Source organism: Octopus bimaculoides, chromosome 2 (genome assembly GCF_046866305.1).
Source record: "Octopus bimaculoides isolate indiv1 chromosome 2, ASM4686630v1, whole genome shotgun sequence".
Taxonomy (NCBI): domain Eukaryota; kingdom Metazoa; phylum Mollusca; class Cephalopoda; order Octopoda; family Octopodidae; genus Octopus; species Octopus bimaculoides.
In genome coordinates, this window is record NC_142929.1 from 71,689,808 (window position 1) to 71,712,307 (window position 22,500).

Here is a 22,500-nt window from a genome sequence, read left to right on the forward strand (position 1 = left end):
CAACCCATGCCAGCATGGAAAACGGACGTAAAATGATGATGATGATGATATGTGTGTGTGTATACACACACACACACATATATATATATATATATATATATATATATATATATATATGGAAATAGTTGTTGTCATTATCTGTACCAAGAAAATTTTTAGTATGATGCCATGAATTATCTTGTCAAAACATATTGATATAAATGTCAGCCAAAGATGTCACACACTTGACAACTTCTGTTGTCAGAGCAACATTTACTGTTTTATAAATATTTATATAAAAATATTATCATACTTTGTCACAGTTCTTAATGATCTAAGTTCACTGCATTCTTGTCATTTAAATTTCTTTTTTCACATATTTCTACTTAACATAAGTGCAGACTTGGTTGTGCGGTTAAGAATCTCACTTTGCAATCATGTGGTTTTATGTTCAGTCGCACTGTGCTTGATCTTGGGGCAAATGTCTTATGTGCTCGGCTGATGAATGCCCTGTGAGTGAACTTGGTAGATGGAAACTCTGTAGAATCCTACTGCATATGCATGTGTCTTTGTGTGTGTGTCCCACCATCATCTGACAGCTGGTTTTGGTTTGTTTACACTCCTATAACTAAACAGTTCAGCATAAGGGATTGATGGAATAAGCACCAGCCCTGGACTGACTAATGTCTTGTGAGTGAACTTGGTTGATGGAAACTGTGTAGAATCCCATTGCTCATGAGTGTGTCTTTGTATTGGTCCCTCACTACCATTTGACAACTGGTGTTGGTTTGTTTATGTCTCCATAACTTAACAGTTCAGCATAAGAGATTGATGGAATAAGCACCGGCCCTGGACTGACCAATGTCTTGTGAGTGAACTTGGTAGATTGTGTAGAATCCCATTGCACATGTGTGTGTCTTTGTATTGGTCCCCTACAACCATTTGACAACTGGTGTTGGTTTGTTTACGTCCACATAATAACTCAACAGTTCAACATCAGAGATTGATGACATAAGCACCAGACTTCAAGAAACAAGTACTGGGGTCAATTTGTTTGACTAAACCCTACAAGATGCTGCTCCAGTATGACCACATACTTGAAATAAGTAAACGATAAAACTAAGTGAAGATCTCCAATCAGCCTTCCTGTACTCATCTCTCCTTCAGCCTGCTCTTATTAATGATGCTCCACTACCACAGTCTGTTTAGTAGACTTCAGTAGCCCTGGCTGAAATAGATTTATAATGCAGGAAATTTGGTCAAGTTCTTAAAGTCAACAACTGTGTTTTTATTTACAGTATATGTCAAATTCACTTTTGGTGGTTTTTAATGGTATGATATCTATCATACCATGGAGGCGCAATGGCCCAGTGGTTAGGGCAGCAGACTCGTGGTCATAGGATTGTGGTTTCGATTCCCAGACCGGGCGTTGTGAGTGTTTATTGAGCGAAAACACCTAAAGCTCCATGAGGCTCCAGCAGAGGATGGTGGCGAACCCTGCTGTACTCTTTCACCACAATTTTCTCTCACTCTTACTTCCTGTTTCTGTTGTGCCTGTAATTCAAAGGGTCAGCCTTGTCACAGTGTGTCACGCTGAATATTCCCGAGAACTACGTTAAGGGTACACGTGTCTCTGGAGTGCTCAGTCACTTGCACGTTAATTTCACGAGCAGGCTGTTCCGTTGATCGGATCAACTGGAACCCTCGACGTCGTAAGCGACGGAGTGCCAACAACAACAACAATCTATCATACCATTTGCCTTGTAGCACCCACAGACAGGATGTGAGACGTCTTAGTTCAGCTGCTTTGGTGACACCTATTTGGCATCACTGATTCGACACCAATGTATTTAACATTAGACATTTTAATGTTTCTCTCTCTCTCTCTCTCTGTTTATGTGTGTGAGCATATTTCTCTTTATGTGTATGAGGAGAGAGAAAGTATTTATGTCAACCAAGTTCAGCTGATAAATTGTAATGTCTCACTCTCTCTCCTCCTCCTTTCCTTTCCTTTTTTTGTTTCACATTCTGTTAGTATGTGCATATTTCAATAGACACTCTACATATATACATATACACACACATACACACATATATACAATATTCTTAAAGGAACAAAAATTTATCCAGCAACTCGGGCTAATACAAACAAGCCTAGTAGGTGTGAAAAACTAACTGGCATCTCTTGCCAAGAGCACAGGTGACAGTCAGATCGCAGATGTTTGTTGTGCATTCCACTATCGTTATTCCTTGTTGTTATCCTGTGCATCTGTGTGTAAAGATCAGTTGTGTTTTGCAGGGTTGCTTTATTTTAACCCTTAACTTAGAAGAAAGACATAGTGCTAGATAGAAAAATTTGAGCCATTTGGAACTAGAAATAAAGCAGAAAAACATGAAGTTTTTCAAGCAGGCATGTGTCTTATGCGAAATCTGTGATGAGCCTGAGTGACATTGTTGACCTGGAGTTGCCTCTGATATATATATATATATATATATATATATATATATATATATATATATATATATATATATATATATGTGTGTGTGTATGTACATATATATGTGTATGTACATACACTTATATATGCATGTGTGTGTATATATTTGTACGCACAATCATATATATATATATGTGTGCATATATATATATGCATAATATACATGTGTGTGTGTATATATATATATATATATATATATATATATATATATATATATATATATCACCTGCTTTAGAGATTTGGCTGTCCACCACCATTTCTCTCAATCATCCAGAAGTTTCATGATGGTATGCAAGTGAGAGTGACATGTGGTGGTGAAGTCTTGGAACCCTTTGATGTCCAGGTGGCAGTAAAATAAGGATGTGGTCCTTGCCCCTGCACTGTTTAACATTTACCCGGTGGCTGTAACGCTTTCCAGGAGAAAGTTCACCAAAGAAGACGGAATTCATATTGGGTATTGCTGTGATGGCAGCATCCTTTAACACCTGCTGCCTGAAAGCCACATCAAGGATCCTCTCAACCACAGTGTACAAGATCCAGTATACTGATGATTCAGCTGCACCATCCCATGCCTCTGCCTCTCTTCAACACATGACAAACTCAATGAACAGTGCCTATTTTCGACTTGGTCTTCAAGTGAATCATAAAAAATCTGAAGTTCTCCAATCAGCATTTCCATACTCACCTCCTCCTCCTCAGCCTATTCCTGCTGATGGTCTTCTACCACAGGCAAACTCATTCTGCTATCTTGGAAGCACAGTCTCTAGTACTAGACTCCGTAATGAGGGAATACTCCATTGGATCAATTTGGCCTCTGCATCTTTCAAGAAACTCAGCAAATGAGTTTTTTTTCTAACAAGAACTGTTTATTAAGCTGTCTATATATCCACCTTCCTCTATGGGTCTGAGTGCTGGACCTTTTATCATCATCCATGTCAGACTACTAGAAGCATTCCATGTTAAATTTCTCCAGAGTATTCTCAGTCTCATATAGAAGGATAAGCTACCTCATACCAAAATCCTCCCCTGGGTAGGGATCTACAGCACTGAGGCCTGCATTCATTGTCTTCTCCACTGGGTTGGCCATATGATTTGGATGTTGGGTAACCGGTTCCCAAAGATGGTCCTTTTCAGCAAGATCAAGATTAGAAGTAGGCCTTACTGACATCCAAAACTTTGTTTTTATGATCATCTCAAGCAGTCGGTCATTTTTGTCCCTCCCAATCAGTTAGAGTCCCTAGTTGTTATTCGGAAGGCATGGAGGTTCGTGTGTGATGCTGGATTAGAGTGCTTTGAAGTTGAATGCAAGAGACTGCATAAAGAAAGGAGGAGACATTATCCTCAACCCCCTGCAGCTGTTGTTTGGGGTCACTTTCAATCCCTTCAGTGCCACAAGGTCTGTCTATGTCATATTGGTCTTGTCAGCCATGTCCACTCCTATGAGAAACAATGTGCTGGAGGCAAAGGAGGACGAATGTCTTGAATTGATGCTGTCATCACATGTGGTGGACAGTTATAGGCAAAAAAAAATTAAGTATCACCACCAAACACCGTCAGGTGTTTAGCTAGCTCTCTGTTCCTATATTAACCCTTTTGAGACACACACAGTGTTTTAGTATGTGTAGCCAAAAAGACCAAAACTGTTTTCCTATTAAGACAGATCTACTGAAAGACGATCTTTGATTAGCTATTACACTTCAAAACAAATCATTCACTATGTTTGCTTCACTGGGCAGATGGATCAGCCTCAAAGTCCTTTCAGCTTGTATCACTTGGGCTGATCAGTTGGCCTGGGTGTCCCAAGAGGGTTAAGGACATTTATATCAACTGACCTCATGATAAAGTCATCATTCTCACAATACACATGATTTCTCTTAGCCCTTGTACAATTCCCATACTGGCATAGAATTCCATCTGGGAACCACCTCCATTCAAATTCACTGATTCACCTGTCTTTCCTCACCATCATTCCCAAGATCTCTCACTAAATTCATTTCTTCTCTTAGTTGCAACCTTCTGGGATTCTTCCCTAATCTTAATTTATTTCTGCTCATTGTTCAAGTTGATCATCACAATATGGGTGGGTCTACAAAATAATAAGTCTTGCTCCTTAACCCCTGATAAACTAATCGAAAAATATAATATAAAATACAAACAGTACAGAAGCAAGTTTGTCCAGCATTGCAGAAAGCTGGCTGTATGGACTTGTGTGCTTCATAAAAGGATTCACTTTAAAGTATTGCTTTTAATAAACTGGTTTATTACTTTTGATATATTTTTCTAATAGCCGACAACACCTTCATAATATGTGACAATGGTTATCACCCATTTATCTTTAGAATGGAAAATTTTTTCAAATGTCCTATCATTAAAGTATAGTTTTTCAAATGATTAAAATCTCTAACGTATTTCTCCAATGTTAGAAAACACTTATTGTCTGTTTTGCTGTTTTTTTTAGGCTTCTTTCATTACATATAATGTTGGCATTATGGCTCTTGGAGAATAACTTGTGTGTAATCTGATTAAACTGATTGAAGTTTCTGCTATATCTCTTACATGATCTTAATGGCTTGTAATTTTCTCAGCTTTACATTTTTCCTAAATATCTTGCTTATAGCTTCCCAAATGACCAACTTTACAGACTGCATTTACAGACTTTTCTTTATCAAAGTCACACTCCTTATTAAACTATTGTTCATAATAATATTTTCACACATCCACTAGTGTTATGCCCATAACTATTTCCCATATATTATGCCAATATTTATCGCTCATACTTTCTTTTTAATGACAGTTACAATTCTAAACATGCTGTCTTTTTTTCCGCGAACTTCACAACTATACACTACGTATAGCAACAGTTTTCACAAAATATGTATCTCTCTTTATTTTATTTCAAGCCTTTTTAACCCCAATTTATTTCTAGTCATTAATTTTTCCATCTCTTTATTCTATTTTTGACATGTTGTATCCATGTTTATTGTTTTGGCAATGCATGATAGCCACATAATCTTTTGTAACATTGAGCCATCACCAATGGCTGTAATTTGATGGGATTAGAGGCGAGTTATCTCACCTGTCTATGACTTTCAGGTGTTTTAACACCTGGCACTCTGAGAGAGTATTCTCCACAATGTCAAATTGCAGCTTACAAGCAAATATACTGGCTATGCATATATGTGGTTGATAATGTCTATTGCACTAGCACTCCTATTTCATATATATGGTGCTATTTAGTCCAGGTGGTGCTATTGAGTCCAGGTGATGCTATTGAATCCAAGTGGTGCTATTGAGACCAGGGGGTGCTATTGATTCCAGGTGGTGCTATTGAGTTCAGGTGGTGCTATTGAGACTAGGTGGTGCTGTTGAGTCTAGGTGGTGCTATTGAGTCCAGGTGGTATTATTGAGCCCACATGGTGTTACTGAGTTTGTCATGGCCCGGGCCAATAATGGCCAAAACCAATCTAAGTTATATATATGTACATACATGTGTATGTTCTTGTCTTTGTGCTTGACCCCACATTGCTTGACAATTAGTGTTGGTTTGTTTACGTCCCAGTAAATCAGCAATTTGGCAAAAGGGACCAGACTTAAAAAAGATTAAATAATGGGATCAATTTGTTCAGCTAAACTTTGTAGTGCCCCAGCATGGCTGCAGTCCAATGACTGAAACAAGTAAAAGAACTTAAGAAACTATGTCATTTGCATGTGGAGTATTTGTTTCAATATTGTGGGATTTTGTTTTATGTAATATAATTAGATTAACTGAAATATGTTGAAATGTTATGTCAGTTGAAGTTTGCAAACCAATGGAATAAAATGGGTTTCTCACAAATATTATGTGGATAATATACAGCTCTATGTATTTTTATTCTTTTACACATTTCAGTCATGCTGGAGCACTGCCTTAAAGGGTTTTAGTCGAGCAAATCAACCCCAGGGCTTATTCTTTGTAAGCCTAGTACTTATTCTATCATTCTCTTTTGCCGAACGGCTAAGTTACAGAGATTTAAACACTCCAACATGGGTTGTCAAGCAATGGCAGGGGGACAAACAGAGACACACATTCACACACACACCCACATATATAGTCCGCTCTGCAGAGTGGTTACTGTTAGGAAGGGCATCTAGCTGTAAAACCCCTGCTAAAACAGACACAATAACCTAGGGTAGTTTTTCTACCTGGCTGGCTCCTGTCAACCATCCTACCCATACATGCATGAAAGTTGGACGTTAAATGATGATGAGGATGATGATATATATATATATATATCTACATACACACGATGGGCTTCTTTCAGTTTCCATCCAATAAATCCACTCACAAGGCTTTGGTTGGCCTGAGGCTATAGTACAAGACACTTGTCCAAGGTGCCATGTAGTGGGACTGAACCAGGAACTATGTGGTTGGAAAGCAAACTTCTTACCATACAGCCACACCTCATATTTTATTTATTGGCAAACAAAGCAACGGTTTATATGTTGTCTGTGGTTTCAACAATTTTCATTGCTGAAAATTGCATATTAAGTACATGATTAAGTTTAAAATTTCAAAATTTTGCCTTGAGACATGCAGTGTACCCTGGTGGTCAGTTATTGTAAAGGGAGATAATTGTTTCTAGATAAATCTTGGCTGGATTAGAAGTTTAAATTTTAAATGGAAGGCCAAGGATGTATGAAATATAAAGACCCCCCTTCAGTCATGAATGACCATGGGATTGCACCTAGAAAGTTACCCTCCAAGATACAAGTCGGGGCAAGGTTGTTTATGGAAGACCAGCAGTCACCCATACATACCAGCCTCCCCTCTCCACTCCACCGATGTTATCCAAGGGAAAGGCAAAAGCCAATACAGCTTGGCACCAGTGACGTTGCAACTCATTCCTACAGCTGAGTGAAACGAAGCCATGTGAAATAAAGTGCCTGGCTCAAGAACACAACACACAACCCATTGGTTTTGAGCCTGACCTTCTAACTACTGAGCCATACATATTTGAATTCAAAAAAAAATTTTTTTTTGCTTACACATTACAAATATCTTGTATTCATTTGTTTTTTTTATTTCCTTGTCTTGTTAACGTTAACAAAGGAAAATAAATAATTGAAGTTTAATAGTTTAAAATTTTTGTGTGAAATTCACCAAGACTACAAACACATGCATTAAATGTATATACACTGGACTACCAAACATTGATTTTTCTTTTTTATTTTTAATTTGAAGTAGATACTACATATTAGACATATTTCTAATGATTCGTTAATAAATTGTCTTCACACAAATATATCAACCACATTTGATAACAACATAAACTCCTGTCTGCATACATACAGATCTATTTTTGAATTCCTAATATAAGAAATAATTCTGCTTTTTATACATATGCACTGTTTGGCATTGAATCATTTCAGATATTATGTTTTTTTTATTCATCTTCATGAAAATTCTTGTATGTTTTTTTATGTTTGTTTCCATCAAAATTATCATGCCCTCTTTTCTTTCATGTCAGTATATATTTATTTGTTGTTTTTGTTATTATTATTATTAACAACAATAACAGACAAAAAGAAGGGAGTGAGAAAATGAATTGTAACCTCCAGGCGAAACATGAAGAGAAAATTAAAATGATTCGCCGACAAAATACTGCTGCTCTCATGGTAAGTTACACCTAACAGAAAATGATTAATCAAATGTCAAAAAAAAACTACATTCTTTCTCTGTTAAATTCTTTATTTATTCTTTCATCTTTATTAATTTATCAAAGAATGAAATCAGGGGAAATTTCCCTAAGGAATAACTTTGCCATTAAATCTGAATATGAAATCCAAATAGAATTGTTTATCTTTTTGCTGAATATTACTTTGAAGAGCTGACAGAATTCAATCATTGTTGATAATTCTTTCCAAAGTTATTGGAATGAACGTTTCTCAGAAATATAGCCTTTGTTGCTGCTGCTGCTGCCTCTGCTGCAGTTAGCTTTTGTTGAGGCAAAAAAAATATATAAATTCTGAATATACCAGAAATAGTAAAGAATGGAAAATGATATGGCTTCAACATCATTGCTTCCATGTTAGTAATTGTGTATTTGAATTATATTACCAAACTAGCTTTCAAGACTAAATTTTTTTTTTTCTGTTTATTATAAAACTTATATCAATAAATGGACAGTTGTCTTTTTTTAAATAATTTTATTATATTAATAAAATTAGCTTTATCTGCATGAAGCTGCTATCACAATGAATATTTATTCAGTTCTATATAAATCATATCAAATCAATAGATTTTATTATATGCAATCAGAAAGATTTTATTATATGAACTTTGACTTTCTTGTGAGGTCTTTTACTTTCAGAGAAAAGTTTTGCAATTTTTTTTTTTTTTTAAAGAATAAATAATCACATAGCTCTTACATTTGAAAAATAAATTTTAAAAAAGTCTTAATGGTAAAATATCTTATATTCTTTTATTAATTTATGATAAAAAAAAAATATGTGATAGGATGGTGCAAAATAGCATGTCAAATTTAATATCATAGTATTTATGTTGATATTGAGCCGAAAGCTAAGTTCTTGAGATTAGAGATGGACTAGACGTAGCCATATCACCTGAACAAAATAAAAAAAACATCAAAGAAATATTGATACATATGTCTGCAGTTTTGCCATGAGATACAGCTACTGTAGTGTGGCTGTCTACAGAATTATTAGCCACAATTTGTCTGTTTCTTATCACATTATGTTTCCAACTCTAGAGATACTTGTTTTAGTTATGCTATTTTTTCACACACACATTTATACTTTAAACCATGTACTGGGTTCTGGCATGTAAACTGATCAGAATGTTACGGCCAATTGCACGCTGACCATTGCACCTCGGCAATATTGACAATTCTTCAGACATGGTGATTGGAAGTATTGCTTAGTGTAATAGTCAGTGTGAAACTAATGGTAACCATCTGACCTGTTTTATGTGCCATAACCAGTGATATACCGCATGATGGCATGAAAATATAACCACTCTATTTCCCATTTTGAGTGTGCTTATTCTCTGACTTATGGATGACCAACTGTGAACCTTTGTTAAACTGTACAAGTAAGAGGGGAAGCAAGTTTGATTTAGCTGATTGTTCAACTTAATCAATGGTAGCAGTTAATATTGTAAATGTATATAAAGCAATGAGCTGGCAGAATCATCAGCAAGCTGAGTAAAATGCTTAGCAGCATTTCGTCCATATTCCACCAACTTCAACTCTGTCTTTCATCCATTTAGGGTCAATGTAATCGACATACCCCTTCCTCAAAATTGCTGGCCTTGTACTAAAATTTGAAATTTATATTAAATACTGCTATAAAAGGGGCAAGCTGGCGGAATCATTAGCATGCCGAGCAAAATTCTTAACCGCATTTCATCCCTTTAGCATTCAGATTTCTTTCCCAAATGTAAGGCTTATTTATTCACATTGTTTTGAATTAATTACACATTATTCTGTAATTTCAAGATTTCAATGGTGTGTTTATATATTTTTAGAATGACCTTGTAGGGTAGATGTGAAAAGTTGGATCTGATCAGTTTTCACATAAAGCAGGTAGAATATTTGGGCCAAATTAAATGCTAACACCCAAAACTGTTAAATTCACTTCAAAATTACTTTAGGAAGTGACAAAATTTTCATCACACAACCATGACCTGGTTACTGTCACAGTTCCACTGCAATTCATGTGTCAGTGACCAGGCCACACCATTAAGTAGAAGTAAAATTAAAGTGAATTTAATAAATTTGGGTTTAAGGCATTGTGTTCAGATCATGAGATGATTTTGATTCCTGAACAAAGTGGTACATTGTGTTCTTGAGCAAAACACTTCATTTCATATTGCTCCAGTCCACTCAGCTGTAAATGAATAACCCTGCAATGTTATTCCACAAGGAATATTGTGACTTTGGTCACTTATATGCCATAGAAAATGAGTAACCAGCCTTGTGAGTCCTCAGGCTCAAGACAGTAATATCCAGGGTCTTACTTATTTACTGTGTGATGTAGCTGCCTTATTTTCACCCCACAGCCTCAGATCAGATCATTTGCTATTCAGGTACAACTCCAAAATTATAAGAAAGAGCTTTTACATTATCAAAACTAGTTGTATCCATCACTATGCTGACGAGTAATGATCTAATCAAGATGAAATAGATCCTTCAGAAGCCTACTACAGTGATAACATTGATATGCTCCTGAACAACAACTCGTTATAGTGAAAGTTTTTTTGGTTTTTTTTAAGTCTGTGTTGCATTGTTGAAAGATATACAGAAACACACACTTGCGCACACACACAAACAATGGAAAAAGATAACTAAATGTATTATATATATATAAATACAGTGTACATTTAAACACATAAGAGGTATCCATCATAGGATTCCTTGCACACTAGAAAGAACAACTAAGTTCCAAACCACTATTAGGGATAAAACTTCGAAGGGAATGAAAAATAAAAACATTTACCATCTAGTTCCTGGACCAATGGTTTCTGACTTATTGTAGCAAATAAAATAATTTGCCAGGCGAAGTCTTCTTCAGCAGGTACACCCAGATTAAACATATATACATGAGGCAATCCAGTATATGCCCCATGCTTATACATTCTAATTTTTCAAATCTACTGTGCAAGCACAGCTCCTTGTCAGCAGTAAATAAAAATTGCTTTTCAATTCAAGAATGATCCAGAAAAAATTATCAATAATTAATAATATCAAGGGTAATAAGAAATATTAGAAATTTCTACTTCCATGTAAAAATTTAGTCCATAGACTATATATTATTCATATATATACAGTCTACATTTAAACACATAAGAGGTATCCATTATAGGATTCCTTGCATGCAAGAAAGAACAGCTAAGTTCCAAACGACTATTAGGGATAAAACTTCGAAGGGAATGAAAAATAAAAACATTTACCATCTAGCTATATATATATATATATAGCTATTTTTTTATTTCTATGTTGCATTGTATTGATAGACCTGCATTTAAAATTCCCACATTTTTAATCAAAACTTGTTAGTTATTATGGTGACAACACTATCTATCTATCTCATAGTCTTTCTGTATTTCTCTCTCAACAACAATTTTTCTCCACCACCTTCTAAATATACATTGTGACAGGTGTTAATCTCTCTTTTTGATTCCTCCTCTTCTTCCCTCCTTCTAATAGATATTGTGACAGACAGACAGACAAAGATCAGCTTCTCTTTTATAATATATGATTTATAGTAATTTAACAGGTTTCACAATATATTTAAACGTAGGCTCTGCAACAGAAATATGATGAAGATTATTCAAAAGCTCGAAATCATGAACGACAACTTGAGCAGCAAATCAGCCACTATGAAGAAAAGGTAATTCAGATTTATTTAATGCTTCAGTAATAATCATTATTTTAACATCCACATTTCCATGCTTGCATGGATCAAATGGAGTTTATTGAGGCAAATTTTTTATGGTCTGATACCTTTCCTGTCACCAACCCTCACCTGTTTCCAAGCAAGATAAATATTTCCCCATGGCCAGATATATTGTTGCAGAATTTTAGAAATAAACGACACTGCTTGTATGACAGTGACACTCATTTACAACTAATATGCGATGTCACAACAAGGAAACACAAACACACACACTCTCATGCATTTATACATATACACAACAGACTTCTTTCAGCTTCCATCTACCAAATCCACTCACAAGGCTTTAGTTGGCCCAGGATTATAGCAGAAAGACACTTGCCAAGGTGCCACACCATGGGACTGAACCTGAAACCATGTTGTAGTGAGGAGAATGAAGTACTCCATCATCATCACCAAGCTGTCTCTTTTACTCTTTTACTTGTTTCAGTCATTTGACTGCGGCCATGCTGGAGCATGTGGTTGGTAAGCAAGCTACTTACCACACAGCCACTCCTGCGCCTTAAACATCTATTGATGTTTTATGATATCTGGTATTCTTATATGAATATGCCAGGTAGGGCAGATGACTCTTTGCTATGTCTTCCTGCTGTCAAACAATTCAGAAAAGTGATGCTGGTGCAGAATAGTATGACATAAATTGCTTAATTGTTATAATTAAAAATCATTATTATTAATAATTATTAAGGTGGCAAGCTAGCAGAATTGTTAGAGCATGAAACACAATACTTAGAGCATTTCATCTGGCTCTTAATGTTCTGAGTTCAAATCACACCAAGGACAACTTTTCAGTGTTGATAAAATACAGTACAAATAAGATATTGGGGCTGAAGGTACTGACTAACCCTTCTCCTCAAATTTCTGGCCTTGTGCAAAAATTGGAAACCATTATTATTATTATTATTAAGGCAGCAAAGGCAGTGAACTGGCAGAATCGTTAGCATGCCAGGTAGCATTTTACCTGTCCTTACATTCTGAGTTCGACTTTGCTTTTCATCCTTATAGGGTTGATAAATAAGTACCAGTTGATCACTGGGGATCAATGTCATCAACTTACCCCCCCCCCCAATAAAATTGCTGGCCTTGTGCCAAAATTTGAAACCACTATTGATAAGGCAGTGAGCCGGCAGAATCATTAGCATGCTGGACAGCATTTCTTAGCAGTATTTCTTCTGGTTCTTGGCATTCTGAGCTCAAATCCCATCAAGGTGAACTTTGTCTTTCATCCTTTCAAGATCAACAAAATAAAGTACCCTTCAAAGTACTGAGGTTAATGTAATCAACTCATCTACTCCCTCTAAAATTGCTGGCCTTGTGCCAAAATTAGAAACGGTTATCATTAAAGTCTCATTAAGGAATAACGACTGCAGAAAACAGCTTTGTATAAGTTAGCTTTTCTTTCTTTATTTCAGCTTGCCGAGATCCAGATCCATTATGAAAATAAAATCAAAGGTCTGATGCCACCATCTGTCCATCGCGTAAGTCTCCATTCATGTCTTAGTGTATTTGTCTTAGTTTTGTGACAAACTTACAAGATCATAGGCCTCATAACTTATCCTACTCTTCCATGGCATATAAATGATCAAGGGTCCAACATCCTCACCACCAGATCATGTCCCTTTACCATTGCCTATATATTGTCATCAGTACCATAATTATTATACATTGGGTTTAAAAGAACAAAACCAGGGATCAAAAGAAGTAGAAAGCTACCTGTGGGACACAAACCTTGCCAAAGCAGACATTGGAGCCCATCGTAGTCCTGTGGGTCATCAGATCCTATTCAACCCTCCAACCCATGCCAGCATGCAGTATAGACAATTAATGATGATGAAAGTAATAGTCAGGAATACGTGGAACAACAGTCATCATCATCATCATTAATTAGGGCTGCTTTCCATGGCACATATATTCCCAACTGGATGGGACACCAATCCATCGCAGGGTTACTTATTTTCACCAGCTGAGTGGACTGCACCAATATGAAATGAAGTTTTGCTCAAAAATGTGTCACCTGGTGCAGGAATCAACATCATAATCTTATGATCAGGAGTCCAACACCCTAACCATTAAGCCATGTGCCTCCAGGTTTTCTGAATGGTACACTTAAGGAAAAATTACCTTGAATTCTTTCAGTAGTGCAACCTGCTTGATGATGAGCCATGTCTCGTAACCTGCTTCTCAAAACAATGTTTCCCATGCCAGGTTTACAGATAAGTAAGGAATGATGAAGAGTGAGAAAGAAAATCAGGATTCTTTTGATTAAGAATTTGATGACCAAACTAAACCAGTAAATACAACAGCACTAGAAGTATGGTGGAAAACAACTGAGGTAGTGAGATGCTTTGTTGGAATCTGATTAATCATATTCTTTGAATGGACTATACATAAGAGACCTGACTGTCATTAGGAGTTAACTAAAGGCAAACCAAGATCTTGTACAACTCATTCTTTCTTTCTTATTGTGGTGAAAAATATTGGTGAGGCTGTGACGTCAATGTGCCTGTCTTAGTTCCTTCAGTGTAGCTGATTCCAACAAGGAGAGGGGAGCAGGAAATTTACCTCAATATTTGATGGGCATTTTTATTTCTTATCTCTAAAAGGGATGAAAAGCAAATTTGACCTCAAACAGGATCTGAAACTCAGAAGCAGACAACTAGAACAAATACAAGACATTCTATCTGATGTTCTGCAACTCAGCTAATTCACTACCATTTTAGAACTCTAAAATAACCATAAAAGAAGGATAGAACATAATTTAGTGTCAGAAGTATGTCACAAGCAAATCCAAAGGCACTTAAATTAATGATGCAATACTCCTATTATTATTATTATTATTATCCCAATAGCTTACAGTTCTGATCTAAGCATCACTGATATTTACTTACACAGTCACCTTTTTCTTAAGGTAAAACAGTTATAGTCTTTGTGTTTGGATTTGATTTGCCAGATTCTTTATGTGAATTTGAGTGTTTAAGCATATTCTGTTGTGCCTGGGGAGAGTCATTCTCTTTTAGTGCCTTATTATTTAACACACTCACCAGTAAAGTTTCCACTCATTTACTTATTATTTTTCCTAAAATTTTCGTTGCGTCTTACAACCTTTTCAATAGTTGTTGATTCTGTCCGTTATCCAAGCTGTGTTCATTTCAGCAAGATAGTGAGACAAAATAGTCACTGAAAAGAAGACAGCTCAGATAACGGACAGAGTCAACGACTATTGAAAAGGTTGCAAGACGCAACAAAAAGTTTAGGAAAAATAAATAAGTAAATGAGTGGAAACTTTACCAATGAATGTGTTAAATAATAAGGCACTAAAAGAGAATGGCTCCCCCCAGACACAACAAATTATAGTCTATTGATATACTTAAGGAGTAGTGATCCTTCATAGCACCAGTACAGTAAATTCCCTGCAATTTTCAGAAAGTTCTATAGAAGTAGTTGATAGCTTCTGTTACCTTGGTGACCTAATCAGCAAAGGGGAAGGGCATGCTGAAAGAATAGTGGCAAAAATTAGAATAGAGTGGAAAAAGTTGAGGGAGTTAATATTGCTGCTGATAAGGGGACTCTCTTTGATGAAAGGCCAGATTGTACAATGCAGGTGTATGAACTGTGATGCTGCATGGTAGTAAGACAAAATGGTCACTGAATGCAGAGAATGTGTAAGAGTTGGAAAGAAATGGGACATGCATTATCTGATGTAATTGTAATGTTAGCAGGCATGAATGACGAGGTATAGAATGAGTTGAGAAAAAGACTGGGCATAAACAGAATCAAGAGAGGTGTGTTGCTTAGTGGTTAGGGTGTTGGATTCATGACCGTAAGATTGTGGTTTTGATCCCTGGACCAGGTGATCTGTTTTGTTCTTGAGCAACACACATCATTTCATGTTGCTCCAGTTCAGTCAGATGTAGTTTGGAGAGGGATGGGCTCCATCAGGTATTCTCACCCTGGATACGCTGCATGGCTGCAGCACCCCAATGACCCCCGAAGGGTCATTAGTTTAACCTGTTAATGTTAAAAAAGAGACAACTGCGGTGAAATTGAGATGTGAGGAGTATATGGATGGTGACAAGCAGGGGATTCATGTAAAGGATCCAATGGAAGAGGAAGACATGGGCAGAAAAGATGAAGGTTTTAAGTTGGCGAGCTGGCAGAAACGTTAGCACGGCGGGCATAATGCTTAGCGGTATTTCGTCTGTTTTAACGTTCTGAGTTCAAATTACGCCAAGGTCAACTTTGCCTTTCATCCTTTCGGGGTTGATAAATTAAGTACTAGTTTGTCCCCTCTATGTTGTGGGCAATAAGAAATGATGAAGGTTGATCGCAGGAAGTTGAATCTCAGAAGATAAAGGAACACAAGTGGCAGGATGTGCTGTGTTGTTGGTGAGGATTCATCCTAATCCATGCAAACATGGAAAAACAGATGTAAAATAGTGATGCTGGTGATGGTGGCAATGAAATGTAAGCCAAAATAAGAAATGGAACTGTGTATGGTATTTTGAGTTTGTGGAAAGCATTTGTTCATTGATTTCTATACACTGCTAAGACTCTCTCTCTCTCTACATAGATAATTTGAACAATCTATAGCCTGCCTTATCTATTACATCATATCTCACAAAAGTGAGAATGACAAAGAGTTTCTTCTATAATCTACTTAAACATCCGACTAGCTTTACTCCATGACATTTAGAAGTACTCTGCTACAACTGAATGTTCTGGAACTGTCATTATTCTTATTACTTATGAATGACCAATCCTTTAGACTCTTCTTTATTCTATTTTATGTTCCTATATTCAGCACTTACATCATTAATGATAGCGTATAAAATATGTCCCAGGATACACACACACACGCATATATATATATAGATGTATATATACACACACTTGGTACAGTAATTAAAAGTTAAGATTTATGGGTATGTAACTTTGTTCAGTGTGAATATGAAAACATGTTTCTACTTCCATTGGTAATAATGTACCAAAAAGAAAAAGTTCAGTAAAAATATGAACATGGTTACTTTGGTTCGTCAATACATTATGAAAGTAAATGGCGGGTGTAACCACTATGACTAATCCTGTTTGAGGGGAGGGGGTCATTAAAGTAAAGGAGGGGGAAAAAGAAAGAAAGAAGAAAGGACAAAAAGGAGAGTAGGAAACACCTCTTTGTCCAGTTGAACAACCTTCAAAGGTTTGTAATGAAAAACAATGTATAAAGTTAGCAGTCTTTGACAATAATGGAAGAAAGTAAAGCAAAAGAGAAAAAGAACAAAAAAATTAATGGAGTTTACATTAAAGTAGTAAATTTGCCGTGCTATCTATTGTAAAGAGCTGTAAAGCAGGAAAAGAGGGGGGGGGAAGAACTAGAGATGAAAATGACAGAAAGTGGGGCTGCAGGTAGAGAGTGGCAACGTCTCAGAAAACGACGACGATGATGATGGCAATAATGATGACGACGTTGATGGCAGTAGTGATGGTGGGGCAGCTGAGAAGGGGTACATTGGAAGGTGTGAGAAGCAGAGAAAGAAAAGGAAAAAAAAAAAAAAAGGAAAGAAAAAGTGAGAAATGAATTCTACTGCAGTTAACTGTGCATGTACAAAGTGAACATCAAAAGGATTGCTGAGTGATTGCTGTTTAGGTGCACTTACCAGCTGCAATAGATTTTGCTGTTTGCACTTGCTGACATAGCAGACAAAGTAGACCGCCACAGCAACAACAGCAGCAGCAGCAATAGTAGTAGTAGTAGCAGCAGCATTCAGTCTTGAAAGGACATTAAACTAGTTTGGTACATTGCTAAAACCAAGATCAGAAGCAGAATTCAAGCTGTTCAAACAATGGCGATGGGTGGATAGTTTTCAGAGTGTGGCACTAAGTGAACTTCATGCATATTACCTCATCCTCTGCTATTATTTTCAGTTATCAGTTCTATGTTACTTTAACAACAGCAGCTTTAATAAATCAGAAATATAATGACTGGCACTTAGTAAAAGACACTTTATAGTAATTTTGGTTACATTCTTGTTTTCTCATGGCCATTGAGGTAACATAGAATTTTGAATTTTGATAGCCTTTGTACATTGTTGAATTGTCTTTCGCCTCTGTGTGTGTGATTGTTGTATCTTATTTGTCTTCCTTTTTTAGTTCTTACATGAAACACAAAACTAAATAGTCTGTTGGTGTCAGCAATACACTGTGTGTGTGTGTATGTGAGAGAGAGAGTGGGGGGGTTGTGTGAGAAAGGTGAGATATAATTGATTGGAAATTAACATTCAAGAAATCTGGCCACTAATTCAGTCTTAAATTTAGGAACAAGGCAATTTTCTCGGGAGAAGGGGTTACTCAATTACATTGACCACCCTCCACCCACCTCCAAGTACTTAACCTGTACTATATTTTATCAACTTTGAAAGGATAAAAGGCAGGATAAGTATGGTTGTGTGGTAAGAAGACTGCTTCCCAACCACATGGTTTCAGGTTCAGTCCCCCTGTGTAGTACCTTGACTGTCTTCTACAATAGCTTTGTGAATGGATTTGGCAAAGGGAAACTGAAAGAAGCCCATCATGTGTGTATAAGTGTTACTGTCTCCTTGTGTTTGACGTTGCATAATATATGGAAATGTCTAATTACAAGGAAATATTACCTAATTTGGAAATGAATAAGAGTTGGCTGCAGGAAGGGCCTCCAGCCCTAGAATATCCACCTCGACAAAATTCCATGCAAACATGGAAAAGGAGACATTAAATTGATGATGATGATGAATGTAAAATGCAGGAAGACATACCACTAAGCATTTTTTTTCTGATTTACTAATAATCCTGCCAAATTGTCACCCTGAAACCAACCGTGATAATTCTTTCTAGTTTTCATACAAAACCAGCACTTTTGAGGGAAGTAGGGAGTGAATTACACTCATCCCAATACTTGACTGGAGCTTTAATTTATTGATCCTGGAAAGATGAAAAAGTAAACTTGACCTCAGCAGGTAATGTAATGTAATGTTGAGTTGGAAGAAATGCTGCTAAGCATTTTGTCTGATGCACTAATGATACTGCTAGTTCGCTGCTTTTCAAACCATCAGTCATAATGAAATCACACATACACACATGCCTACACCAATCTCACACAAGCATGACAACAAACACAACATTACATGTTCTGCTTCAAACATCAGTCTGAAGATTGATATCTGCTTCAACACCGTTACATTTAAATACTATGAAGGCCAATTCCTACAGTCATAGAGACAAATGTAGACATGACTGAGTACAAGAGCAGTAGATTATTGCCTCAGCTTTTATTGTACAACATCTCCCTTATGGATATTTAAATTAAGGTAAAGACCACCTTCGATCATGAATGACCATGGAATTGTACCTAGAAAGTTACCCTCCAAAACACACAAGTCCATGCAAGATCATTTATGGAAGACCAACATACCATACTCCCCTCTCCATGCCATTGATGTTATCCTAGGGAAAGGCAGAAACCAATACAGCTTGGTACCAGTGATGTCGCAACTCATTTCTACAGATGGGTGCAACATGAAATAAAGTGTCTTGCTCAAGAACACAGCACACAACCCAGTCCAGGAACTGAACTCACTACCTCATGATTGTAAGCTTGAAGCTCTAACCAGAGCCATGTGCCTTCACATTTAAATTTAAATTATTACATCAGAATTATCAGATCTTTACTCCAGACAACCATATACTACTAGTCATTGGCTCAGTTGTGTGGTGTATTTAGACAAAGATTCCTGTTAGTGCTTGTAGAAGGGTTCCATAATTCTAGCCCTACGATAGTATCTAAAATATCCAGTTTTCCATGCTTGCATGGGTCAGATAAATTTGTTTTGTTGATGCAGATTTTCTACAGCCAGATGCTCTTCCTGTTGCTAACCTTCTGTTACCATGTATGGTAGCATTTCCTTTTTGGTTCAACACATTTTTGTGGAAGGCTAGTAATGAATGACACCACTTGCATGTGATGTCAAAACAGAGACACACATTTATCATCAATATTTGATGTTCATTTTCCTTACTGGCATGATTTGGACAGCTTGACAAGAACTGGCAAGACCAGGGCCACACCAGGTTCCATAGTCTGTTTTGGCTCAGTTTCTATGGCTGGATGCTCTTCCTAACTAACACCAACCACTCCACAGAATATACTGGGTACTTCTTTATGTAGCACCAGCACCCACATCGATGCTATTTACATGGAACCTTGGTTTTAGGGCCTCAGTTCTGTAATGGTGGGTAGGTTTTCTCAAGTACAGCAGTGCACCACATATTTCAGTTCTGTGTCATCTTCATAAGGTTCAGTGTTTTGTCCAAGTTTTATCCCATATAAAATGGGCTAAAACCTGGACAACTGACTTGCCAAAATGTCAGCTGCTGAAGCCTAAAACCACCTGTTATTATCCTTCAAGAGACAGGCTACAGCCCCTACTCAAAATACTGTTTCTGTTTTGTTATTGATAAGACTGTACCATTAAGGATCAGGTCTTGAAGATAGAATAGCTTCTGAGAATGACATTCATTATATTACTCAGGTAACTTATAAGTTTTTATCCACAAAGCACAGGTGTGGCTGTGTAGTTAAGAAGTTTGCTTCCAAACTACATGGTTCCAGGTTCAGTTTCACTGCATGGAACCTTAGAAAAGTCTCTTCTACTATATAGCCCCAGGTCAAACAAAATCTTGTGAGTGGATATGGCTGGTAGAAACTGAAAGAAGTTTACTGTGTGTGTATTTGTGTGTGTGTGTGTGTGTGTTTGCCCACTACCAGCGCTTGATAATCAGTGTTGGTTTCTTTATATCCCTGTCACTTAGCAGTTCAGCAAAAGCGCCCGACCAGGTTTAAAAATAAGTACTGGGGTCTATTTGCTTGACTAAACCCTTAAAAGATAGTAGTACCCCAGCATGGCTGCAGTCCAATGACTGAAACAAGTAAAACATGAAAAGAAAGAAAGCTAAAGGTTATGTTAAAAGTGATAGTACGGAACTTGTATGGTGGATGTACATAAATGAAATGAATACCTATGCTGACCAGTCATCAATCTGTACCATATATTCCTTGTAGATACCAAGTTCTATCTTCATATTGACTCATATAGGCGAGGAGAGAGTATTTAACATCATACAATCCTACAATCAGTTCTCTGATGTGTCTAAGAAAAAAATGGAAGAACTCAGAAATATATTTATCTGTGCAGAGAGGAAATCAGTGTTTACTTCTTAAAACAACATCTGAGTGATGAAAATGACCAAATAACTGACTGATGAAAATAGCCAAATGCATTAGTTATAAAGTTTAGATCCTAAAACCAAGGTGCCGCATGAAAAGCATTTAGCATGGCACCAGCACCAGTGCTACATAAAAAGCACTGGTGACGGTGTTACATTAAAAGCACCCAGTACATTCTGTAAAGTGGTTGGCATTAGGAAGAGCATCCAAGTGTAGAAACCAAACCAAAACAGATTATAGAACCTGGTGTGGCCCCCGGCCTTGCCATTTCTTGTCAAGTCATCCAACCCATACAAGCATAGAAAATGGATGTTAACAACGAAGATGATGGCTAGTTCTAAGGTTTAATCTCAGATGACTCTTTTGGTATTAGTACAGATGTAAGCTGTATCAACTGACCCCCCGGTTGTTAGATGGCATCGTAACTTAGCCAATATCTTATATATGGTGAGTTGGCAGAATCATTAGCATGTCAGAAATAATGCTTAGCAGCATTCATTCCAGCTGTTCACATTGTGAATTCAAATTATGCCAAGGTCAGCTTTGCCTTTCATCGTTTTGGGGATCAATAAAATAAAATACCAGTCAAGTACAACTAAGTATTGGAGTTGATATAATTGGTTTGGCTCCTTCCCTCAAATTTGTTAGAGATACTTTAGTATGTGATATTGTGATATAAGGTGGTGGGGAAGAGTCTCTGCTGTATTCATTGATTTAGTGAAACCAATGAATACTTAAAGCATTTCACTGCTTTTGTTCTTTGAATTTCTCTTCTGTCTAGCAGAGTATATAGATCATATTATCTATACTGACTTTTTGGTAAAGTTCTAATTTTTTTAGTCCATCTGTAGCTCAATATAACTAGGTTTCTAAGACTTTGTAGAAGAATATGGCTGCCCATTTTTGTGTAATTCCTCTAAGTCAAGAAGCATTTCATACATATACCATTCTTTACAAAACAAACTAACTGTTATGTATTTCTTCCTCCAGTTGCAAAGAAGTTATGCACCTGAACTACTGACAATATATATATATACATATATATGTGTGTGTGTGTATAATATATATAAATATAATATATATATATATATATATATATATATATATATATAATATTTATAATATACATACACTCTTTTACTTGTTTCAGTCATTTAACTGCGGCCATGCTGGAGCACCACCTTTAGTCGAGTAAACCGACCCCAGAACTTATTCTTTCTAAGCCTAGTACTTATTCTATCCATTTCTTTTGCCGAACCACTAAGTTACGGAGACGTAAACACCATCATTGGTTGTCAAGCGATGTTGGGGGGACAA

The 22,500-nt window shown here is 36.6% G+C and overlaps 1 protein-coding gene across 5 annotated transcripts in view; it reads left to right on the plus strand.

Moving 5' to 3' along the window:
* LOC106883441 (centrosomal protein of 112 kDa) overlaps positions 1–22,500 on the plus strand; it is a 237,973-nt gene that overhangs the window by 189,587 nt on the left and 25,886 nt on the right. For all 5 annotated transcript variants that reach the window (XM_089346986.1, XM_089346987.1, XM_089346988.1 and 2 more), the window contains 3 exons: positions 8,036–8,132; positions 11,778–11,867; positions 13,343–13,408. In XM_089346986.1, coding sequence (XP_089203112.1) covers positions 8,036–8,132; positions 11,778–11,867; positions 13,343–13,408 — 253 coding nt within the window. The remainder of the gene's footprint in view (positions 1–8,035; positions 8,133–11,777; positions 11,868–13,342; positions 13,409–22,500) is intronic.